Source organism: Rhinoraja longicauda, chromosome 2, assembly GCF_053455715.1.
Source record: "Rhinoraja longicauda isolate Sanriku21f chromosome 2, sRhiLon1.1, whole genome shotgun sequence".
Lineage (NCBI taxonomy): Eukaryota > Metazoa > Chordata > Chondrichthyes > Rajiformes > Arhynchobatidae > Rhinoraja > Rhinoraja longicauda.
Window position 1 is genome coordinate 100,591,410 of NC_135954.1, and position 22,551 is coordinate 100,613,960.

Below are 22,551 nucleotides of genomic sequence, written 5' to 3' on the forward strand. Positions count from 1 at the left end.
AAACAGGCGTTCAATGCTTTAGTTTGTGAGTTTTGCATAAACTGTTCCCTGATGTGCCAATATATGTGGTGCTCGTTTTTGGTATTTCCTTTTCATGATTGTGGTTGCATCGGAAGCCAAGCTCTCCCTTACAGTTGAAAATTGCTATTCATCCTTTGGCTCTGGCCTCTCCTTCTTGAGTGTCCTGATTTTTAAAACATTGCTGTCTGACAGCTCCTGCGATGATTCTTAAACATTGGCTGTTTGGCAGCTCCTGCAATCTACTGCAGGATATTCTCGCAGGATGTTTGGCTGATTATCCTACTTTGCTTGCCATTCCGGTTTGCAACAAAGAATGTATTCTGCTCCTCTGGTATTATTGATGTAAATGATGTGCCCAATTGCCATTGCATGTCAATTTCATCATCATTACAATGCAGATACGTGGTGTTATTGAAAGCATTATCGCAGTTTATTGACATAGATCAAATACACCAGGGAGGGTCTTTTTAAAATCTTGCTCTTGATTTTTTGAGAGTGAGGTTACATGATACTTTGATATCTGTATTAGCCATGAGACCTTCAGCAACAGACTGGTTCCACCAAGATGCAGGACAGAACGACATGGGAGATCCTTCTTCCCTGTGGCTATCAAACTGTACAACTCCTGCCCCTTCTGTCATGGGGTAGACTGACCCCCCCCCCCCCCCACCATCTTTGCACATCCCCAAACCTTTCTACTCATCTCTTTAATTTCATGTTTCTTGTATCTTGTGTATTATGACCATTGGCAGATCAATTTCCCTCCAGTGATAAATAAAGTTCTGTTGTATCAATCCTAAGTTGTGGAGTTTGTATAAGGTGATGGAGAAACATAGCTCATTGTGCACATTCCACAACCCCTCCCTCTCCCCCCCCCCCCCCCCCCCCCCCCCCGACAGCAAAGATAGGGTTTCTCTCTTTCCAGACTGTCTGAAGAAACTTAGAAAATAGGTGCAGGAATAGGCCATTCGGCCCTTTGGGCCAGCACCGCCATTCGATATGATCATGGCTGATCATTCAAAATCCGTACCCCGTTCTGGCTTTATCCCCATATCCCTTGATTCCCTTAGCCCTAAGAACTAAATCTAACTCTCTTGAAAACATCCAGTGAATAGGTCTCCACTGCCTTCTGTGGCAGAGAATTCCACAGATTCACAACTCTCTGGGTGAAAAAGTTTTTCTCATCTCAGTCCTAAATGGCCTACCACTTATTCTTAAACTGTGACCCCTGGTTCTGGACTCCCCCAACATCGGGAACATTTTTCCTGCATCTACACTGTCCAATCCTCTAAAATTTTTGTATGTTTCTATAAGATCCCCTCATCCTTCTAAATTCCAGCGAATACAAGCCCAGTCGACCCATTCTTTCATCATATGTCAGTTCCGCCATCCCGAGAATTAACCTGGTGAACCTACGCTGCACTCCCTCAATAGAAATAATGTCCTTTCTCAAATTAGGGGACCAAAATTGCACACAATACTCCAGGTGCGGTCTTACCAGGGCCCTGTACAACTGCAGTAGGACCTCCTTGCTGCTAAATTCATATCCTCTCGCAATGATGGCCAACATGCCATTAGCTTTCTTCACTGCCTGTTGTATCTGCATGCTTACTTTCAGTGACTGATGTACAAGCGCACCCAGGTCTCATTGCACCTTCCCCTAATCTGACACCATTCAGATAATAATCTGCCTTCCTGTTCTTGCCACCAAAGTGGATAACTTCACATTTATCCACATTATACTGCATCTGCCACGCATCTGCCCACTCACCCAACCTATCCAAGTCACCCTGCAGCTTCATAGCATCCTCCTTGCAGCTCACATTGCCACCCAGCTTTGTGTCATCTGCAAACTTAGAGATGTTACATTTAATTCCCTTGACTAAATCGTTAATATATATTGTAAACAACTGGGGTCCTATCATTGAGCCTTGCGGCACCCCACTAATCACTGCCTGCCACTCTAAAAAGGACCCGTTAATTCCTACTCTTTGTTTCCTGTCTGCCAACCAGTTCTCTGCCCATGTCAATACCCTACCCCCAATACCATGTGCTCTAATTTTGCACACTAATCTCCTGTGTGGAACCTTGTCAAAAGCTTTTTGAAAGTCCAGATACACCACATCCACTGGCTCTCCCTTATCCATTCTACTTGTTACATCCTCAAAAAATTCCAAAATATTAGTCAACCATAATTTCCCCATCATAAATCCATGCTGACTTTGACCAATCCCGTCGCTGCTTTCCAAATGCGCTGCTATAACATCTTTAATAATCGACTCCAGCATCTTCCCCACTACCGATGTGAGGCTAACTGATCTATAATTCCCTGTTTTCTCTCTCACTCCTTTCTTAAAAAGTGGAGTTACATTGGCTACCCTCCAGTCCACAGAAGTCCAGAGTCGAGAGAACATTGGAAAATGATCACCAATGCATCCACGAGTTCTAGGGCCACCTCCTTGAGTACTCTGGGATGCAGACCATCAGGCCCTGAGGATTTATCTGCCTTCAGTCCCAACAGTTTACCGAACACCATTTTCTGACTAATGTGGATTCCCTTCAGTTCCTCCCTCCAACTAGATCCTCAGTCCCTGAGTATTTCCGGGAGATTATTTGTGCCTTCCTTAATGAAGACAGAACCAAAGCACTCGTTTAACTGTTCTGCCATTTCCTTGTTTCCCAGTATAAATTCACCTGTCTCTGACTGTAAGGAACCTACATTCGTCTTCACTAATCTTTTCCTTTTTACATATGTAAATAAACTTTAACAGTCAGTTTTTATATTCCCCGCAAGCTTTCTTTCATGCTCTTTTTTCCCCCCTCTTAATTAACTCCTTTGTCCTCCTCTGTTGAGTTCTAAATTTCTCCCAGTCCTCTGGTTTGCCACTTCTGCTGGCCAATTTATATGCCTCTTCCTTGGATTTAACACTATCCTTGACTTCCCTCGTTGGCCACGGTTGAACTGCCTTCCCAGTTTTTTTTTCCCGCCAGACAGGGGTGAACAATTTATGGCGATCTTTAAATCTTTGCCATTGCATCTCTACTGTCAACCCTTTAAGTAAGAAAGGTCGCGAGCTGAAACGTCACCTATTCCTTTTCTCCATAGATGCTGCCTGACCTGCTAAGTTACTCCAGCATTGTGTCTATCTTTGGTGTAAACCAGTATCTGCAGGTCTTTCCTACACAAAGATAGGGTTTGTGTGGTTCTTGTCTTTCAGCCCATTAGCCTCTGCATCCAGCTTGTCATGATTTGTCAGCTCCAGCAGGATGCTGCCATTAGCCTCATCTTCCCCTCTGCCTCAATTTCTGCTTTCCTCTGGGACCACTGACTCCATGGTCTATTTATCCTTTCCCACCCACCCCTCCAGGTCTCCTGGCACTTTCCCCAGCAACTGTGGGAGACCAGCACTTGTTTCAGGGCCTCCTCCCACACTATCACCCAGGCGCACAACAGCCCTTCCAGGTGAGGCAGAGATTCTCAAGCTGGTCCTCCAAGCTGGTCTATTCCATTAGGTGCTTGCAATGGGGTCTGTTCTACTTTGGCAAGACTGGCAATGCAGCCCAAGCAGAGTCGGGGAGACCTGCGCTCTATCCGCACCAGTCAGCTTGACTTCTAGTTGTATGGGATTTTGGCTCCCTTTCCTATTCCTACATTGACCTGTCGGTCCTCTGCCTTCTCCACTGCCAGGGTGAGGCCAAGTGCATCCCAGAAGAGCGTCGCATTATTTTGCTTGTGTAGCCAATAGCCCAATAGTATGAGCAGTGGGATTTCCAATGACAGGTACCCCTCCAGCCCCCCCCCCCCCCCCGGGTTTTCCCCACATCCACCCAGGGTCTTTCTCTTTTTGTTCACCTTTCCACCCTCCTTCTTCCCCCCTCTCCAACTCATTACATTATTCCCACTCACCTGTTTGCCTCTGCCACATACCCATCGACCTGGATTTTTCCCTGGGTTCACCTTCCCTATCCTGTCCCACTAGTTCCATCATCTCTATTCCCCCTCCATTCTCTTATCTGGTTCACCTATCCTCCTAACATCTCTGTCTTTTCCCTTCCTCTCACTTGTTTCAGCAACGGTACAGTTGTCAGTAACTTTTGCCACCTTGTATATTGTGACCTTCCCTCCGCGCTCTCAGCCTGACGCAGAGTCTTGAGCCGAAACGCCGACCATTCTGTTGCCTCCACAGATGCTGCTTGACCCACTGAGTTCTCCAGCAGGTAGAGTTTTGATCCAGATTTTATCTTCTGCAGTCTCTTGTATCTCCAAAGACCATCTGATGTTTGTCAAGTTCTAAGCAAGGATGTTGGAAGTGCACAAAATAAGGGGCCACTCACTTCCTGTTGTTAGCATTCTGACAGACATAAGGTAGCTGTAGATCTTTGCCTATCCAAATGTCACAGGAATGACCTTCAGCTACTCTTTTTTTGAATCCTATCTAATGCCTCATTTCTGTTTGTAAATAATGTTACCAACAACATGAGAGATACAAACTTGTGCGTCGATTTTTGCTGAAGGTCATTGGTTTAACTGGTATTGCAAATGTCTCCAAAGCTATGGTACATTTTGGATAATCTTTAGCAGTTTAGCTACCGTAATGTTGTAGTTACTTCTGCCACCTTTTTTTATAAGTTGTCCTAACATTCTGAAATGCCTCAGCCTCTATTTTCACTGTTTAATACATTGATGATGGTTTCTTACTTTAATACATTGTGAGATTTAACTGAATGATGTATTTCCGAGCATTTCGTGATTGCATGTGTGATGTTAGCTGTTAACATTTGGAAGTCTTGTCTAGGCCAGTAATGCGAGTAGGATCTGCGGCAGTTATGTATAGCACTTAACAGGAAAGATAAAAATTTGGCAGCCGTTTAGGGTTGTAGATGACTTGTGCTGACCACAGTTCTCTAGGTTCTGAGGTTTTTTAGTTTAGAGATACAACATGGAAACAGGCCCTTTGTCCCACCGAGACCACGCCCAACATCAATCGCCTGTTCACACTAGTTCGATGTTATCCCACTTTCTCAACCACTATCTACACATTGGGGACAATTTCCGGAGGCCAATTAACCTGCAAACCCACACATCTTTGGGATGTGGGATGAAACCGGAGCACTCAGAAGAAACCCTCGCGGTCACGGGGAGAACATGCGATCTCTACACAGACGGCACCTGAGGTCAGGATCAAACACTAGTTCTCTGACGCTGTAAGGCAGCAGCACAGCCAGATGTGCCACTGACCAAGGACCTCTATCTGAGATCTATATATTCTGTTGTGAGTGGGGCAGCTAGTGCTTGGTAAGGTGCTGGGGTGATTGGTTTTGATTGTTGTGTAGTCATTGCGTAGAGCTCTTAAGGATAGCGGAGTCGGGGGGTATGGGGAGAAGGCAGGAACGGGGTACTGATTGAGAATGATCAGCCATGATCACATTGAATGGCGGTGCTGGCACGAAGGGCCGAATGGCCTCCTCCTGCAACTATTGTCTATTCCTCTGCTTGTGCTGTTATCTTCGTGAACCCATCATCGAAAATGGAAGTATTCAGGACCTGCATTAAGGATATTTTGCCACTTTGATCAAGCTTGATCCATCAGTCGATGAGGATGTTGCTTTTTTTTGATATGGCTTTGCGGATGAGAGGCATTCTTAGGGTAGATAGAATCTTTCCTATGACATGGGTATCAAAAACACGAAGGTCTAATTTTTGGGTCAGAGATAGGAGATTTAAGGTGCATCTTAGGGGTAAATGTTCTGTGCAAAATGATTGACATCTGCAATGCTCTGACAGGTGGTGGTGAAATTATTATATTTAAGTGGATTTATACAGACACTTGAATAGGTAAGGCAGAGAAGGATAATAGTTCGAATGTGGACAAATGTAATTAATGTAGCTGGGCAAAAGGGTCAGTATAGGTGTGGTGGGTCGAAGAGCCTGTTTCTGACTAAATCCATGACTGGCCCCTGAAGAATTTTCCCTATCAATCTTGGAAATTGCTTGAATTGACAGAGTGCTTGTTTTCGAAGCCGAGTATTAGGCGTGCAAATGATGTGGCCCGTCCATTGCGTTTCAAGGCCTTCAACATCTTGTCCATAACAATATTGATATGCTTCTGAACTTACTAATTTCTATGTCTTTTTCCACAGTAAAAATACAGATGGCAAATATCCATTTAAGACTTTGCCCATTTTCTTTCCACACATAGATTCACACTGATTCTGAAGGTGACCTACTCCATCCCTTTTACTCTTAATATATGTGTAGAAACGTGTAGGTAGACACTGGTCTGCTGGAGTACCTCAGCGGGACTGGCAGCATCAGAATCAGAATAATCAGAATAACCTTTTGTTGTCATTCAAAAACACAAGTCTTGTGGATGAAATTCCGTTACCCACAGTCAAACAATAAGAGCAATAAAAATAAGTAATAACACTCACAAACTAACACAAAACAAAAAAAAGAAACATCCATCTCAGTGAGTCTCCTCCAGTCACCTCCTCACTGTGATGGAAGGCCAGAATGTCTTTCCTCTTCCCCTGCCGTCTTCTCCCGCGGTCAGGCTGTTGAAGTTGCCTCGTCGGGGCGGTCGGGGCTCCCGACATTGAAGCCCCCGTCGGTTGGAGAAAATCCCAAGCTGCGCCGGACGTGAAAGGTCCGCGGCGGGCCGACCCAAGCCCCGCGATTCAGGGTGGGCGAAGACGCTGCCGGAGCTCCCGATGTCGGCCCCCACTCAGGGGTCAGCGAGCTTCCGACGTCCACGCGGCCCGCGGCCGAAGCCTCCGACGGCGAGTTGCAGCCGCTCTCGCAGCGCCACCACAGCCTCCAACGGCAGCCGGCTCCGCAGATGGTAAGTGCGGTCCGCGGGGTCTGCGAACCAGAGCCCAGGTGGTCCCAGGTGGTCCCAGGTGGAGGCCGCCAGCTCCAGGTGTTTGGCCGATGGTAGGCCGTAGCGGGAACGGAGACACCACTCAGAAAACAAAGGTCGGGTCTCTGTTTGGAAGAGACAATTTTACAGTCCCCGCCCCCCCCGAACATAGTACACAACAACAAAAAACACTACATCACATCTAAACACTAAAATTAAGACAAAAAACAACAAAAAACACAAAAGACAAACGGACTGAAGGTGAGCCGCAGCTGTTGCACAGCGTTGCCATCTCTGGAGAGAAGGAATGGGTGAGGTTTCAAGTCGAGACCCTTGTTCAGACTGACCTTGTAGCATTCTTCTTTACCCTATCTGCCAAGGGTATCTCATGGCCCCTTTTTGTCCTAATTTCCTTCTTTAGTCTACTCCTAACTTGCTTATATGCAAGCGACTTGTTTGATCCCGCCTGCCCGTACATGACACGTGCCTCTTTTTCCCTCATGATCAGACCCTCATTATCTCTGAAGATTCAAACCAAGGTTCCCCAACCAGTCTTGTTGGCCTTGTCCTTCACTCTAACAGGAACATGCTGGCCCTGGACTCTTCTTTTCTCACTTTTAAAAGTCTCCTACATGCCAGATGCCCTGTAGCATGCAAACGGTCAACTCCCAGTCAGCTTCTGTGAGTTGCTGTTTGACAACATCGAAACAAGTGCCACAAATGCCCTGTATCCGATCTGTGCTGGTAGTCTATTTGAGGCTTTTTGCATTACAGTAAATGCAGTTTGGTCTCTTGACCTACTGTGCTTCTTGTCCTGCCTGTTGGTCTTACTGGCTCTAACCTCTTTATTTGGTTCAACTTGCTCATCTGTTAGACATTGGGTCCCACCCTTCTTTCTGGATTTGTTTGAGCACATCCAGGCAGCACAAGCATATCCCCCGGCAAGGATATTTGTCTTCTCACAGTTCAGATGCAACCCATCTCTCTTGTCTCGACCCGAAACGTCGCCCATTCTTTCTCTCCTGAGATGCTGCCTGACCTGCTGAGTTACTCCAGCATTTTGTGAATAAAACCTTCGATTTGTACCAGCATCTGCAGTTATTTTCTTACAATGTCTGCCCCAGTAGTCCAAGGGGACCTTCCTGTGTACAAATGGGCGGTTGTGTCGTGGAGATGCAGCAGTGAAATGCTACAGTAGTTTTACTATATTTTGGGAGATTAATGCAAATCATAAAAACAGATTTTCAAAATATTAACAATGCGTGCCAATACAACATGCGGATAATTACGTCACCTATCCATGTCCTCCAGGGACACTGCCTGACCCGCTGAGTTACTCCAGCACTTTTTCAGTGGCGATAGGTGGCCTGACCTCTGTAGAGTGATGAGCCAGAACCCAGCGATGGCTGGGACCACACTGCAGTTGTACAGGGCCCCGGTGAGACCGCACCTGGAGTATTGTGTGCAATTTTGGTCTCCTAATATGAGGAAGGACATTATTGCTATTGAAGGAGTGCAGCGTAGGTTCACCAGGTGAATTCCCGGGATGGCGGGACTGACAGATGATGAAAGAATGAGTCGACTGGGCTTGTATTCACTGGACTAGAAGGATGAGAGGCGATCTTATTGAAATATATAAAATTCAGATGCAGGAAAAATATCCCTGATGTTGGGGGAGTCCAGAACCAGGGGTCACATTTTAAGAATAAGGAGTAGGAAGTTTAGAACTGAGATGAGGAAAACCTTTTTCACCCAGAGAGTTGTGAATCTGTGGAATTCTCTGCTACAGAAGGCAGTGGAGGCCAATTCACTGGATGTTTTCAAGAGAGAGTTAGATTTAGTTCTTAGGGCTAAGGGAATCGAGGGATATGGGGAAAAAGCAGAAACAGGGTACTGATTTTAGATGATCAGCCATGAACATATTGAATGGTGGAGCTGGCTCAAAGGGTCGAATGGCCAACTCCTGCACCTATTGTTCGATGTTTCAATGTTTTCTCTGTGTTGCAGATGCTCATCTATGCTGACAATTGCTTAGGGCATTAGGTGTAGTTTTATTATCGTCACGTGTACCAAGATATGCCGAGGTTGCATGCTAACCAGTCAGATCAGATAATACAATAAATCAATCAATCAATTATTCAAGTCAAGATCAGGTACAACAGGTAGAACAAAGAATATAGTTCACAGCACTGCTTAGCACCAATTCCATAATCAAAGTCCAATGTCCGCAATGGGGTAAAGGTGAATCGGACATTACCCTAGCTTATTGTAGGACTGTTCAGAAGCAGAAGGGAAGAAGCAGTTCCTAAATCTGATGGTGTGTGCTTCCCTGCCTCTGTATTTTCTGCCTGACGAGAGCTGGGAATTGGAGAAATGACTGGGGTGGGACAAGCAATGGCCTGTATGAAACCTTTTAAGCTGTTGCACTGTGGCTGCCATGGAGAAAGTTCTGGAAGTCTGAGACTGCTCTCCTTGATTTCAAACAGCAAGTACTTAGCTGTGATCTCTGCAGGCAGCTGCAGATAGGAATATCATTGGTCTGGTCTTACGAATACAGTCAGGATGAAGGCTGACCGTGTGATTTTTGTTTTTAAATAACTTTTCCTAGTTCATCAGACTAGTTTCCAGGACTCTACGCAATAACTCTTTTACTGCTTTGGAGAAAGGAATTCTAATTTCTAGCTATCTGTTTATTTTTTTAGAGGAAAGTCTCAGAATGGTATGTCTCAGCATGATTTTATAATCAGTGAAGCTCATGTCCAAGTCTCGTGTGAAACTGTTCTCGTTGGATGTCATTCTGCATATTGTTTAGTTTAGAGATACACTGTAGATCCAGTCTCTTCGGTGCACCGAATGCACTCCAACCAGTTCTCACCCATTCTCACAAGTTCTTTCGTCATTCTAAGTTTGCATCCGCTCTCTACACTCGGGGCAATTTACAGAAGCCAATTAACCTACAAACCCGCACGTCTTTGGGATGTGGGAGGAAACTGGAGGACCTGGAGGAAACCCACGCCGTCACAGAGAACACACAGGCGGAACCCGTAGTCAGGATCAAACCCGGATCCCTGGCGCTGTAAGGCAGCAGCATCACCAGCTGACTCGCAACGTGTTAAATTAAATGAGGTCAAGGAATTGCTGAGGCTGAGCCTAAGAAGGGTGTCTGGAAATGTGGGAGAGCTTCAAGGAAGGGCACATAACTACAAACTTGGGGCGGTACAGTGGCGCAGCGGGAGAGTAGCTGCCTCGCAGCGCCAGATACCTGGGTTCAATCCAAGCCTCGGGTGCTGTCTGAACGGAGTTTGTACCTTTCTCCCTGTGGCCGCATGGATTTTCTCTGGGTGCTCTGGTTTCCTCCCACACTCCAAAGACGTACGGGTTTGTCGGTTAATTGGCCTCGGTGAAATTGTTCATTGTCCTTAGTGTGTGGGACTGTGCTAGTGTACAGGGTGACCGCTGGTTGTTGCGGACTCGGTGGGCCAAGGGGCCTGTTTCCGCGTTGTATCTCTAAAGTCTAAAGTCTAAAATACGAGGCCGGTAACTGAGATACATAGAAATTTCTTATTGTAGAGTGGTGAATCTCTGGAATTCTCTGTCCCAGCTGGTTGTGGATGATGGATCATTACAGGTTTTTAAAGTGGATGAATATTTGATCGATTGAGGAAGATTTTCATTGTACCTATACCTCAGCAGACTTGTGCATTTGGCAGTAAATGTGACTTGACTTGAATAGAGGAGTATGACGACATGGCACAGACTGGGTCTTGAGGCAAGGACAAGGTTTGATATATTAAATGGCAGGGTAGGCTTAAAGAGCTTGATAGCCTATTCTTCCTATATCCTTGTGAGGTAATGATGGTTGATTCTCTTCAGAATGACTCCTCTTTGGTCCAAGAACCACATGAGCAGTTTTATATTTTACTACTTTATGGTTGCTTTTTAGCTTTGTAATGAATAATGCTATTATATCCACAAGATGAGTTGTAGATGTGCAGTTTTCAAAGAATGAGCTCAGTAAGTGGTGGATTTTCATGCCATGTGCTGTGTTTGTTAGAGGTAAAATAATCTTGGATATCCATATTGCATTTACAGGAATATTAGAAATCTGGCTTTTGTTTTTATCTGAAGGATTATTAGCAATTTGGGGATTTTGTGTGTGCATATTGTGCAAAGTGGTTTATCGGCTTAAATGCTTGTTAGAGTTTATAATTCTCTGTTGGCACAGTTGAAGCCGACACATCCTCTGTATGCGTTCCAGCAATGCCCAGCTCCCTTGATAGGTGTCCTGGTTTCAAGTTTCTTCAGAACAATATTTTGGTGCCAAGTGCACATGGTATTTCAAGAAAAGGTTAATGTGAGGCATAACAGAAGAATGTAGATGTGCATTGAGCACATTTTATGTTTTATTTTTGTCTGGTCTTGCTTTTATGTTCTGAACATCCCTGATCATGCTTGCCTGAATACTATCATTATTAGTGAATTACTTGAAGCAATCACGATTTTCGTCCTGTTTGTGTATCCTTTTTTGGCACATCATTCTCCCTATTATGAAATCATTAAATCGGTACAGCACCAAAGGATTTGACAGAAACATCCACCACAGTGGCCCCTCCACATTCCCCACTGTGATGGAAGGCAATAAAGTCTTATCTTCTTTCCTCCATTTTCTCCCGCGGTCGGGGGAGTCGAACCATCTGCAGTCGGGGCAATCGAAGCTCCCGCAGCCGGCGATCCAAGCCCCCACGCGGTCAGGGCGGTCGAAGCTCCTGCGGCTTGGAGCTCCCGAAGTCAGTCCCTAACCAAGGGACCACGAGCTCCACGATGTTAAAGTCCACAAACTCCCGCGGTTGGAGATCCCACAGTCGGTCCCCAGCAAGAGGCCGCCAGCTCCTCGATGTTAGGCCGCAGTGCGGACAGAGATACGACACGGAAAAAGTCGCATCTCCGACGAGGAAAGAGATAAAAAAGTTTCCCCCTCCCCACCACCACCCCCCACATAATACAAAACTGAAAGTACACTAAAACATACATTTTACAACAAACTAAAAACAACAAAGAAGGAAAAAGACGAGACAGACCGTTGGCGAGGCAGCTATAGTCAGCGCTACCTGTGCCTGTAAAGGGTGGTGCAAGAGCTCAGAGCATACGACATTTAAACACATTTGACTCTTGTCTTTCCTCATCTATTTTCCATCAGGTGATTATTAACCCTGTCCCTGTTCAATGTTTCTAAAAGATTTCCCACCACAGAGGTTAAATTGATTGGCCAACAGTTGCTCGGCATTCTCTCACTTATATTTTGAAAAATTGAATAACATCGGCCATTCTCTGGTGATATCCCTGCAAGAAGGGTCTCGACCCGAAACGTCACCCATTCCTTCTCTCCTGAGATGCTGCCTGACCTGCTGAGTTACTCCAGCATTTTGTGAATAAATACCTTCGATTTGTACCACCATCTGCAGTTATTGTCTTATACTTACTCCCTGTATCCAAAAAGCATTGGAATTTATCTGATGTGGAAACTTGCAACGTTGTAACTGTTGTAACAGTTTGGCTGAAGGCAAACACCAGTTAGATGTTGTAGTGAATGCTTTGGTCCTATGGTCTGATAATGTTGAGGATGGGGAGGTTCTCGGGGTTCTGTTAGCTGTTTAATTATGCCACCACGCTGCATGATTAAATGTAGCAGATCTTCAGAGATTTGGTTTGTTTCATTGTTGTAGACAGCTTGGGCCAGTCTGTTGTATAACCTTTTTCTGTTTCTTTAAAATAACAATGACCCAATGAATTTATTGGACACCTTGTTTGATTCATTGAGTTGTTACAGCACAGAAGGAGGTCACTTATCCAGTCTGTTGTATAACGTCTGTTGTTCAGCATGTGTAAAGACTTGCATTGCAGCTTGAACGGGTAGGCATCTAATTTTTAGATATGCTTGCTGTTGCGTACAGCATATCTTTGTGCATTCATTGAGCAAAGGTTGATCCCCTTTCTTTTGGGCGGCGCAGTGGTAGAGCTGCTGCCTTGCAGCACCAGAGACCTGGGTTTGATCCTGACTATGGGTGCTGTCTGTACGGAGTTTGTACGTTCTCTCTGACCGCGTGGGTTTTCCCCGGCTACTCCTGTTTTCTTCCACACTCCAAAGACGTACGTGTTTGGAGGTCAATTGGCTTTGGTAATAATTGTAAATTTTCCCTCATGTGATAGTGTTAGTGTATGGGGTGAACGCTGGTCGCTGCAGACTCGGGAGACCAAAGGATGTGTTTTTGAGCTCTATCTAAAGTAAAGTAAAGAAAAGATAGTAATGACCGAGCACTGGCTGTGAGCTATGAGGTTGCAGGTTGCTGTGGCTCTATTTTTTGATTTCTGGTAATATGAAGTGGTGTCAGAGGAAAACAAAGTTAAAAATATGCTCTTATTTCAAATTTCACTGTACCTCATGGTAAACGTGACAATAAAGGACCATTGAACTATTGAACTATTATTTGTGAAATAAATTGATTCCCTTCCCATTGCTATTCCCTGGGGAACCTCTGATGTCAATTTCTTTTAAGTCTTTTTGCCCCATGCTTCAAATGTCAAAAAGGTAACAGGACTTGCATTCAGTTCCACTTTGCTAATAATAATAATATATTTAATATATATAATATAATATATTTATTTTATATAGCGCCTTAACACATGCACAAAGCGCTTTACAAATACAATTAACATAGAAACAAACAGACAAACAGACAAACTATCCTGACGGAAAAGCGGCGAATAATCAACGCCAGCGTCCTCTCACGTCAGGGTCCGGCAGTAGACATTAAAGAACACAAGACACACAGATTGCTAATGTACTCCATCTCTAATTCTTTTATAGATTGCACTCTACCGTGGCAGCATCTCAGTGGAAAATAAGAAAGCATCTTCTATTGTTTAAGTAACTCATGTCGTATTGATAGACTGCACAAATGTTCCTTTTACAGCTACAACCTTTCTGTTTCTTTAAAATAACAATGACCCAATGAATTTATTGGATACAATGTTTGATTCATTGCGTTGTTACAGCACAGAAGGAGGGAGGTCACTTGTGCATTGAGTTCATGCCAGCTCTCTAAAGCAATGCGGTCAATTTCATTTCCCTGCTGCAAGCCCATAACCTTGCAAGTTTATCCTCCTCAAGTGCCTGTGGGAAAATAACTGCAGATGCTGGTTCAAATCGAAGGTATCACAAATTGCTAGAGTAACTCAGCGGGTCAGGCAGCATCTCAGGAGAGATGGAATGGGTGACGTTTCGGGTCGAGACCCTTCTTCAGACCCTTCTTCATACTTTTAACTGCACCGATTCACTTATAACCTTTTATCTCCTTCCCAATTCTGGAAAAGGGTCTCTGATCTGAAATGTCAGATCTGTTTCTCTTCCCACAGGTGCAATTTGTCCTGCAATTTATTTTTATAGTGTGCATATCCAGTTGACACATTTTGCTGCACCCCCTAATTTAATATTATTGGCAGTCGCATTATTTTCTCTATTCCAATACCCATTTCACTTATTCACATAATATATATGTATGGTCTTGGGGAACATCGCTGTCGATCAATCTCCAGCATATTTCCTACAGCTTGCTGCTTTCTGTCTCTCACAGCATTTTGTTTTATTGAAGCTGATGCTGACTTACTTATTCCGTAGGTCTCAGTTATGTGAATCACCTTTCCATATTGTATTTTGTTGAATGACTTCGTAACATGTACGAATTCCCTTTGTCAGCTAGCTCTGTTGCTTGATTTAAAACAATCAATGAGATCAGTCGAATGCGGTCTACCTTTCTAACAAATCTTTGCTGGCTCTCCTTAATTAAATCAGTTATGCCAATTGCCTTTGTTCGGGAGGGGGAACAAAAGCAACGGAAAATTCCACCAAGGACAAGGTTTGGACAGCTGGAGGCAGATGCTGGTGGATGTGGACCAACGGCTTACAGTTCCACCAGAGATAGCCATCGCCAACTTGAGGCCTGATCTTGTCCTCTGGTCCAACTCTCAGCGCATGGTGTATTTTGTGGAGCTCACAGTCCCTTGGGAGGATGCTGTGCAGGAAGCCTTTGAAAGAAAGAAACTGCACTACACAGACCTTGCAGCGGAGGCAGAACAGCGGGGCTGGAGAGCAAAGATCTGCCCGGTAGAAGTTGGATGTCGAGGATTTGTGGCAACATCTACCGTAAGACTGATGAAGGACCTGGGGATCAGCGGACAAGCCCTACGCCAGGCTATCAAGGAAACATCACAGGTGGCAGAGCGGAGTAGCCAGTGGCTCTGGCTGAAGAGGAAAGACCCCATCTGGTCTCCCAAATAAGCCGGCTAGGCAGATGCAGAGGGGGGGTGGTTCTGGGACGCCAGAATGCACCGCTGAGCCTACTGGAGACGTCGTGGGTCCAACCAGCAAAACGTCGATGAAAGTAGGTGCCCACTTGATAACCCCAATGACGTGTCTGCTTGGCCTTTCTCAACATCGGAGGAGCATAGGTGAGTGCATAAGCCTCCCATCATCACCGGGAGCAAGTTGACATTTGGCACTTTGGATTTCTAACATCTTGTCCTGTGTATTTGGAATCAAACCCTTCCAAATGTCTATTTATTTTCCTGATGGTAGTTCCTAAAGCTTTAATAACCACCATTGCTGAGCTGGCCAGCCTGTAATTACTGGGAATGCCCCAGTGCCCTTGTACAAGGTTGTTGCATTTGTCATTTTGCACTTGCCGTACAACTTTCTCATTTCTGAGGAAGATTGATGGATTGTGCCAAGTCCTTCCACTATCTCCACCCATATTTCCTTTAGCATTTTGGGATGCCAGCCACCTCGGCAATGTGACTTACCTACACCAGATCGGCCAGCCTTTCCACTACATATTGCCAATCAGTTTTTACTCCATACATTATTTCCATCATTTTTGCTTCTACTAGACTTTCAGACATTAGAGATACAGCATGAAAACAGGCCCTTTGGGCCACCGAGCCGGCGACGACCAGCGATCACGCTGTACGCTGGCACTGTCCAACACACCAGGGACAATTTACAATTTTTAACCAAAGCCAATTAACCTGCAAACCTGTGTGTCTTTAGCGTGGGAGGAAACCCAGGCGGTCACAGTTCCATACAGACAACACCCGTAGTCTAGATTGAACCCGGGTCTCCGGTGCTGTAAAGCAGCATCTCTACTGCTGTGCCACAGTGCCGCCCTAATATCTTGAAAACATCCTCTTCCTTAGTAATTATTAATCCAAAGTTTTATTGAGCCTTCCCCTCTGATTCTGAGCATGTATCACCTTTTTTGTCCAGGTGATGTCCGACGCTGCCTCTTACCCACTTAATATTTACATGTAAATGAAATATTTCCACTGTATCTTAACCGGCATTCTACTCTAAAAAATCTCGTCGCTTTTTTCTATTCTCTACTATTCCGTGCTCTTGTAATGGAGAGAGAAGCGGGTTTTGACCAGAAGAATGTCATGTGGATTAGTGCAGGAACTATATTCTTTGGGACAAGGGAAACAAGTCCAATACATCCAAGTTCGTGAATAAAACAAAACTAGATGGCAGTAGAAACTGTGAGAAGACTGCAGTTCCTACTGTCTATACGTTCTCCCTGGGACTATGTGGGTTTTCTCCAGGTTCCTCCGGTGGGGTGGGGGTGGGGATTTAAACTGGTCGGAGATGAGCAAGAATATGGCATTTTCTTTATAATGAAGAAAAGACGTGATCATCCACTTAGTGGGGAAAATAAATAGGTGCAGCTGTTTTTAAAACATTGAGTCATTTACAGTTGTTGTCATTCAGAGAGAAATGCGTGACTTTGTATACGAGTTACTTTAAAATAACTTGGGAGTTCAGTAATTAGGAAGGGAGACAGTATGTTGGCCTTTATTGGAACACTATTTGAATACAAACATAGAGGCATCTTGCTCCTTTTACACGGGGCCCATGGAGAGACCATATCTAGAATATTTTACACAAATTGGGTCTTATGATCGTCGGGGGATAAACCTGTGACTGGAGTACCATGACCATTTACCGTGTTGATTCCAGAGACTGTAGATCTGTGAATGAGGAGAGGAAACATACAGGGCTTACATTTAAAACAAGGTACAAAGTGCTCAGTCTGAAGAAGGGTCCCGACCTGAAACATCACCTATACGTGTTCTCCAGAGATGCTGCCTGACCCACAGAGTTACTCCAGCACTCTGTCTTCTTTTGAAAACCAGTATCTGCAGTTCCTTGTATCTACATTGGGCCTATATTTTTGTTTCCAATTTTGGAGAGGCAGCGTGGAAACAGGCCCTTCGGCCCACTGAGTCCATGCAAACCAATGATCACCTGTACACTAGTTCCACGTTATCCCAGTTTCGCATCCGACACACTAGGAACAATTTACAGAGGCCAATTAACGTACAAACCTGCGCGTCTTTGGAGTAGGGGAGGAAACCGGAGCACCTGGAGAAAACCCACGTGGTCACAGGGAGAATCTACAAACCCCAGTACTGACGGCACCCATAGTCAGGATCAAACCAGGTCTCCGGCTGTGAGGCAGCAGCTCGACCCCTGCACCACCACTGCAGTTTACTAAGTGGAACCTTGTTCAATGCCACATTTCTGCCGCCTTCAATGTGTTCCCTGCTCCAGTCACATCTTGTCTCCATGCCTTTCCGCTTGTCATCGAGACCACTCTCTCGGCAACTCCTTGGTTCACTGGTCTCTTCACGCCCCATTGTGCAGGTTTAGAAATGATCAGCATTGATATCCCTGTTCCCCCACATCCTGCAGGATGAGCATGCTACTTTGCTCATTTTCATGTCCTTTATTCCCTGTCCTAACTACAAAGAAAGAAAAAGCTCATACTTAGTAACTATTCTGTATTTCTCTGTAGCTGTAACTCTAACACTGCAACTATATTCTACACCCTGGTATTTTTCTCTTTGCTCTACCTGTTGTACTTGTGTATTGCTTGATTGTACTTGTGTATAGTATAACTAGATAGCATGACAACAAAACCTTTCATTGCATATCAGTAGATGTGACAATAATACACCCTTACCAATACTCGCCCTGCTATGGAAACTCGGTGCTCGAACACTGATCTCAACGACAGCACTTCAACCCCTCAATCACTCACAAGGTGGTCCTCTCAAGATGGCTGCTCCCACTATCTCTGCCCCTCTCTTTATGCATCTTGCAACTCTCTATCCAAGTGCGCTGTGGTGGCTGAGTCATTGAAGATATTTCTGGCTGATAGGTTTTTGGATAGTGAGAGAGTTATGGAGTTGGTTATATTGTGCAGAATGGCCTGCTTCTGTTTTTTACTTGGATGTTTTCTTCTGTAATGCTCCCTCACACTGTCACTCAATTAAAAGTAGGGAGGGACGAGGCCACGCAGAGATTTGAAAGTAAGAATGAATTTTGAAATCATGGTATCAAAAAATGCTGGAGTATCTCAGCAGGTCAGGCAGCATCTAGGAGAGAAGGAATGGGTGACGTTTTGGGCCGAGACCCTTCAGACTGATCATGTATCACGATCATGTTACAGAAAATCATGGGTATGGTTTAATCAGGGGGTGACAGTGAGCACAAAGGTAATGGATGAGTGGCATATGATGCAAGCTTAAAATGTCCACTGCAGAGGTTTGGATGACCTTGAGTTTATTGAGGATAGAAAAAGGGAAGCTTGCCAAGAATCCTTTGGTGTTTTAATTTGTTTGTGGGACGTGAGTGTTCTTGGCAATGCCAGCATATTCTATTTGTGTTTTTTACCCTCAGACTGAAAAGGCACTTGAGAATTTGCTATGTATCTGGGTCTGGAATCATATGTTGGCCGGATTTGCAAATTACCTTCTGTGTGAACATGTGACCATGTGACCATGTGACCTCGGAACAGACATTGGCTCCTTGGTCCCTCAAACCTCCCCCATCTTTTCATACAGTTTAGCTAATCTGATACAACCACAACTCTGTATTCTTGCCTGCCCCAATAACCTCACTTATAAAGTATCTTATCTAGATACTTTCACCCCTTAGTTTTGTGGTTACAATTACAGAAATGAGCATTTATTCCAGATGTATATCATTACTTGAATTTAAATTCCCCTCACTGCTGCGGTGAAATTCAAACTCATGCCTTGGGATCAATGGTCCAGGTCTTTGCATACCAATCCATTAACTTAAACACAATGCCGTCAATTAATATTTGTTTGTCAGCCATTGAATCAAGCGATAAGAATATTTCAGATGGTCTAAATTGCATGTATATAAATCATATTATAGATTGACTTTTCCTTTGATGTTACTATATAGTTTTGACTTTAGCATCTGATGGAGATTCATGTTGTAGTGCAGCATTAATAATGGGTTGTAAAGCTGCAATTCTCATCTGTTCTAGTAATGTTTGCAAAGTCCCTTTCTGTCTTTGCAGGTCTGGAAAAGTCATCAGTTTTAAGGTGAAGGGAAAAAGATTTAATAGGAATCTGAGGGGTGACTATTTCACACAAAGGGTGGTGGGTGTGTGGAATGAGCTGCCGGGGGAGGTAGTTGAGGCAGGGTCTATCGCAATGTTTAAGAAACAATTAGACATGTACATGGATAGGACAGGTTTAGAGGGTGATGGGCTATATGCAGGCAGGTGGGACTAGTGTAGCTGGGACATGTTGGCCAGTGCGGGCAAGTTGGGCCGAAGGACCTGTTTCCACACTGTCTCTGTGACTCAATTTTGTGATGTGAACAATGTGAAATTTTGCTTCGAGTTGTGTCCGAAATTTATCCCTCTATTTGCACCGCTAAAACAAATTAATTTTATTGCTGTTTGCTATTACCATTTGTTTGCAAGTAGATTGACCTTATCTCCAATGACATTGCAAAAAATACTTGCATGGCTGTGGATTCCTTTGGGATAACCTGTTAAATAGTGCAATTGAAGGAAAGATTTCAGCAGAGGCTCTTATCTTTTGTCCAGTATGATCCTATAACTTTTAAGTGTGTGGTAGTTTTTGTCCAGGGTGATGCAAATATGGCCCAGAATAACTTGTTAAATCTTTGCAGGGGACCAGGTGAAGAAATCGCCAGGAAGTGATGCCTGTTGAAAGTGGAAGCAGTGCAGCTGCACGGCAGGTGAAACAGAAACGAAAAGCTCACACAATCTCTATCAGGAGAACAAACAGCACTGAGCAGGAACGTGTCACGTCACAACGCGAAATGCTGGAAGGACAGGTATTGTGAATTGTTACTGACAGCTTGAGATTGTGATAGCTAGTATTACGGATGCCAATAGATCTATAGTAAACTCATTGTCCATTGCACTGTGATTAGAAAGGAATAATTTCAAGCTGAAAATAGTCAGCCATTGGCCAGAGTCTACACTAGCCTTGACGTGCTGTATTGCACTGTTTATCTGTCATCTAAGGAGACAAAAGATGGTGGTATTTGTCTAGTCACCGGCCGGTGCTAAGACAATACATGCTTTTTGGCAGCCCTTTGTACTTAGATCCACATTTCCAGTTTCATTGAACAAAATGAGATTTGGGAAGGTAGGTATAGACACATGTTTGGCACCCGTGGTCGCCTAGAGATGCAGAATTTTTGTTTGAAGTGCCTCTTCCTTAACTTGAAACTTCAACTTTGTAGTTTCAAAAAAATGTAAAATAAATATTTTTTTTGGCCTCCCATTTCCATTGCTAATGGGTGTTAAACAAAAGTGCAGTATTTAAAGGGAAAAACTAAAAAAAAAGAAATTGAGTTCAATTGTACTTAAAAACGAAGAAATTAAACACTGATGTGAAGCGCAATGCAATGTGCTTTTGCATTATGTCCATCCTTTCTAAACTGTTGAAATATTGAAGGGAAAGCTGAGATAATGTAAAATGAATGTATTTTGTGGGGTATGCAAACACATTTGCACTGAATGAATATCTGGCATATATTGCATTTTGTCTGAGAGAAAAGTGAACAGACAAAAGGTAATAAGCAAAGCAATAAATTCTGTGAATTAGATGCATTCATGGATAATAAAATCTTGCACACATTTTATTACCATTACAGAAATATCGCCGTTAAGTCTGGGAATGACAATTAATTTTATTCAAGCCAAGGCAGATAATATAGCATAATATTTGATGATAATTGGTATAATCCAAATAATTAATGATATTGAAGTGTTTGCGTACAACCCTGCATAAGAGTAGATTTAATCAGAGCTTTCACAATAGTCATTATTTTTGATAAATGAATATAAGATATGGGTCTGGGCTTCTCATTGTTGATTGTGTACTATTTATTAGATTTGAATTTTGGTTATTATTTCATGGCTGAACATGGGTGTGTTTGGCATTTTGTAGACGAGTCATTATGGTGATCTGGTTGGTAGCTTATAATGGGGAAACTGCCCTCTGTTGCTGCTCTTGTTCTGGCTTTCTATAAACTCTGGACTTCTGCAATGCTTGATTCTCTTGTGCTCTGACTATCCTGCTCGTTCTGCTTCTGCCTCATCTTTTGCTTATCTGTGCACGGTGGTGGAAGCATGTGAAGCAATTGGTGTGCATGGATATAGAGCTTTCTGCTTTTTGGTGACGACTGAGAAATCTTTGACATAGATTCTAACTTCATTTTTTAAATGTCTATCGCTGTGGTGAGGGTGGTGTTACGTGCTGCATATGTGACAATTATTATTAGTGATGAGAGCAAGAAAAGTACTCAATTTCATTTAATTAAGTGTGGTACTCAATTGCAATCAAAATTTTGCAGTGAAAGATGGGAGTACATTATATCAGTGAGAATTGCAAGAAATGTTACATGAAAGTTTGTTCTCGTCCAAACATTAATAATTTTTAGTTACATATGTTCATGATTGGAAAATGCTAAGCACGTGGAATTGAGGAATTTTAATACTTTAATCCATTTTTAATATATATTAGTGCCAACCACTGAGAATTTTAACCTATTATTCCCTCTGAAGTTTTTGTTATCATATTTGTTTTCTAACTGTAAAAATATTGCCATTCGTTTTCTTGCTATTTGTAGGGAGCGATGATGTCGGCTGTCTGTGAGGAAGTCTGTGGGCAGTCAGTGGAGGTTGGTGTAAATGTACTGAATGTGGCTAGAGAGATGCGGTGGTTTGCACTTTTTAATTTTAATTCCATAGAATCATGGACACCATACAAACTTTTACAATACTTGGGGATGCAGTTTTTGATGAGCATGTGTACTTTGTTAGTTGATGATGTTGGGGGGGAAAGCAAGAAACCAGGAGGGGGGTGGTAGGGCAGTATTGTTGGTTGGTGACAGAAACGTGTGGTTTTGAAATGCTTTTTTCATAAGTTTCTTTTAATCTGATCTATAGATTAGGTATCATTGAGTTTGAACGGGAGAGGGTGTGAACAAACTAATAATTTTATTAATGATTAGTTTTCCTTTTTTTCATAGCCTTTCCCAACTGATGGCAGTGTTTTCAAATAGATAAAACTGACATGGGAAATATTTAGTGGAAGGAATTTATTGACCTGTGCTGTGTTGATCTGAGGATAGATGACATAATGCTTTAAAAAAAAGTGTTAACGATGACATGGTTAATCAGGACAGCTAGCTTAAGGTATGTGGTAAATAAAATTTTGGAATCCATAATTAAAGAGGAAATACTAAGCGATAAGATGA

General features: G+C 43.6%; 1 protein-coding gene across 2 annotated transcripts in view; it reads left to right on the forward strand.

Moving 5' to 3' along the window:
• Positions 1–22,551, forward strand: part of wdr37 (WD repeat domain 37) — a 105,743-nt gene that overhangs the window by 2,020 nt on the left and 81,172 nt on the right. Inside the window, exons 2-3 of one of the 2 annotated variants that reach the window (XM_078425145.1) lie at positions 19,948–20,115; positions 21,922–21,972. In XM_078425145.1, the coding sequence (XP_078281271.1) occupies positions 19,978–20,115; positions 21,922–21,972 (189 nt within the window). In that variant the 5' untranslated portion in view covers positions 19,948–19,977. The remainder of the gene's footprint in view (positions 1–19,947; positions 20,116–21,921; positions 21,973–22,551) is intronic. The other variant, XM_078425153.1, reaches the window with a different exon arrangement.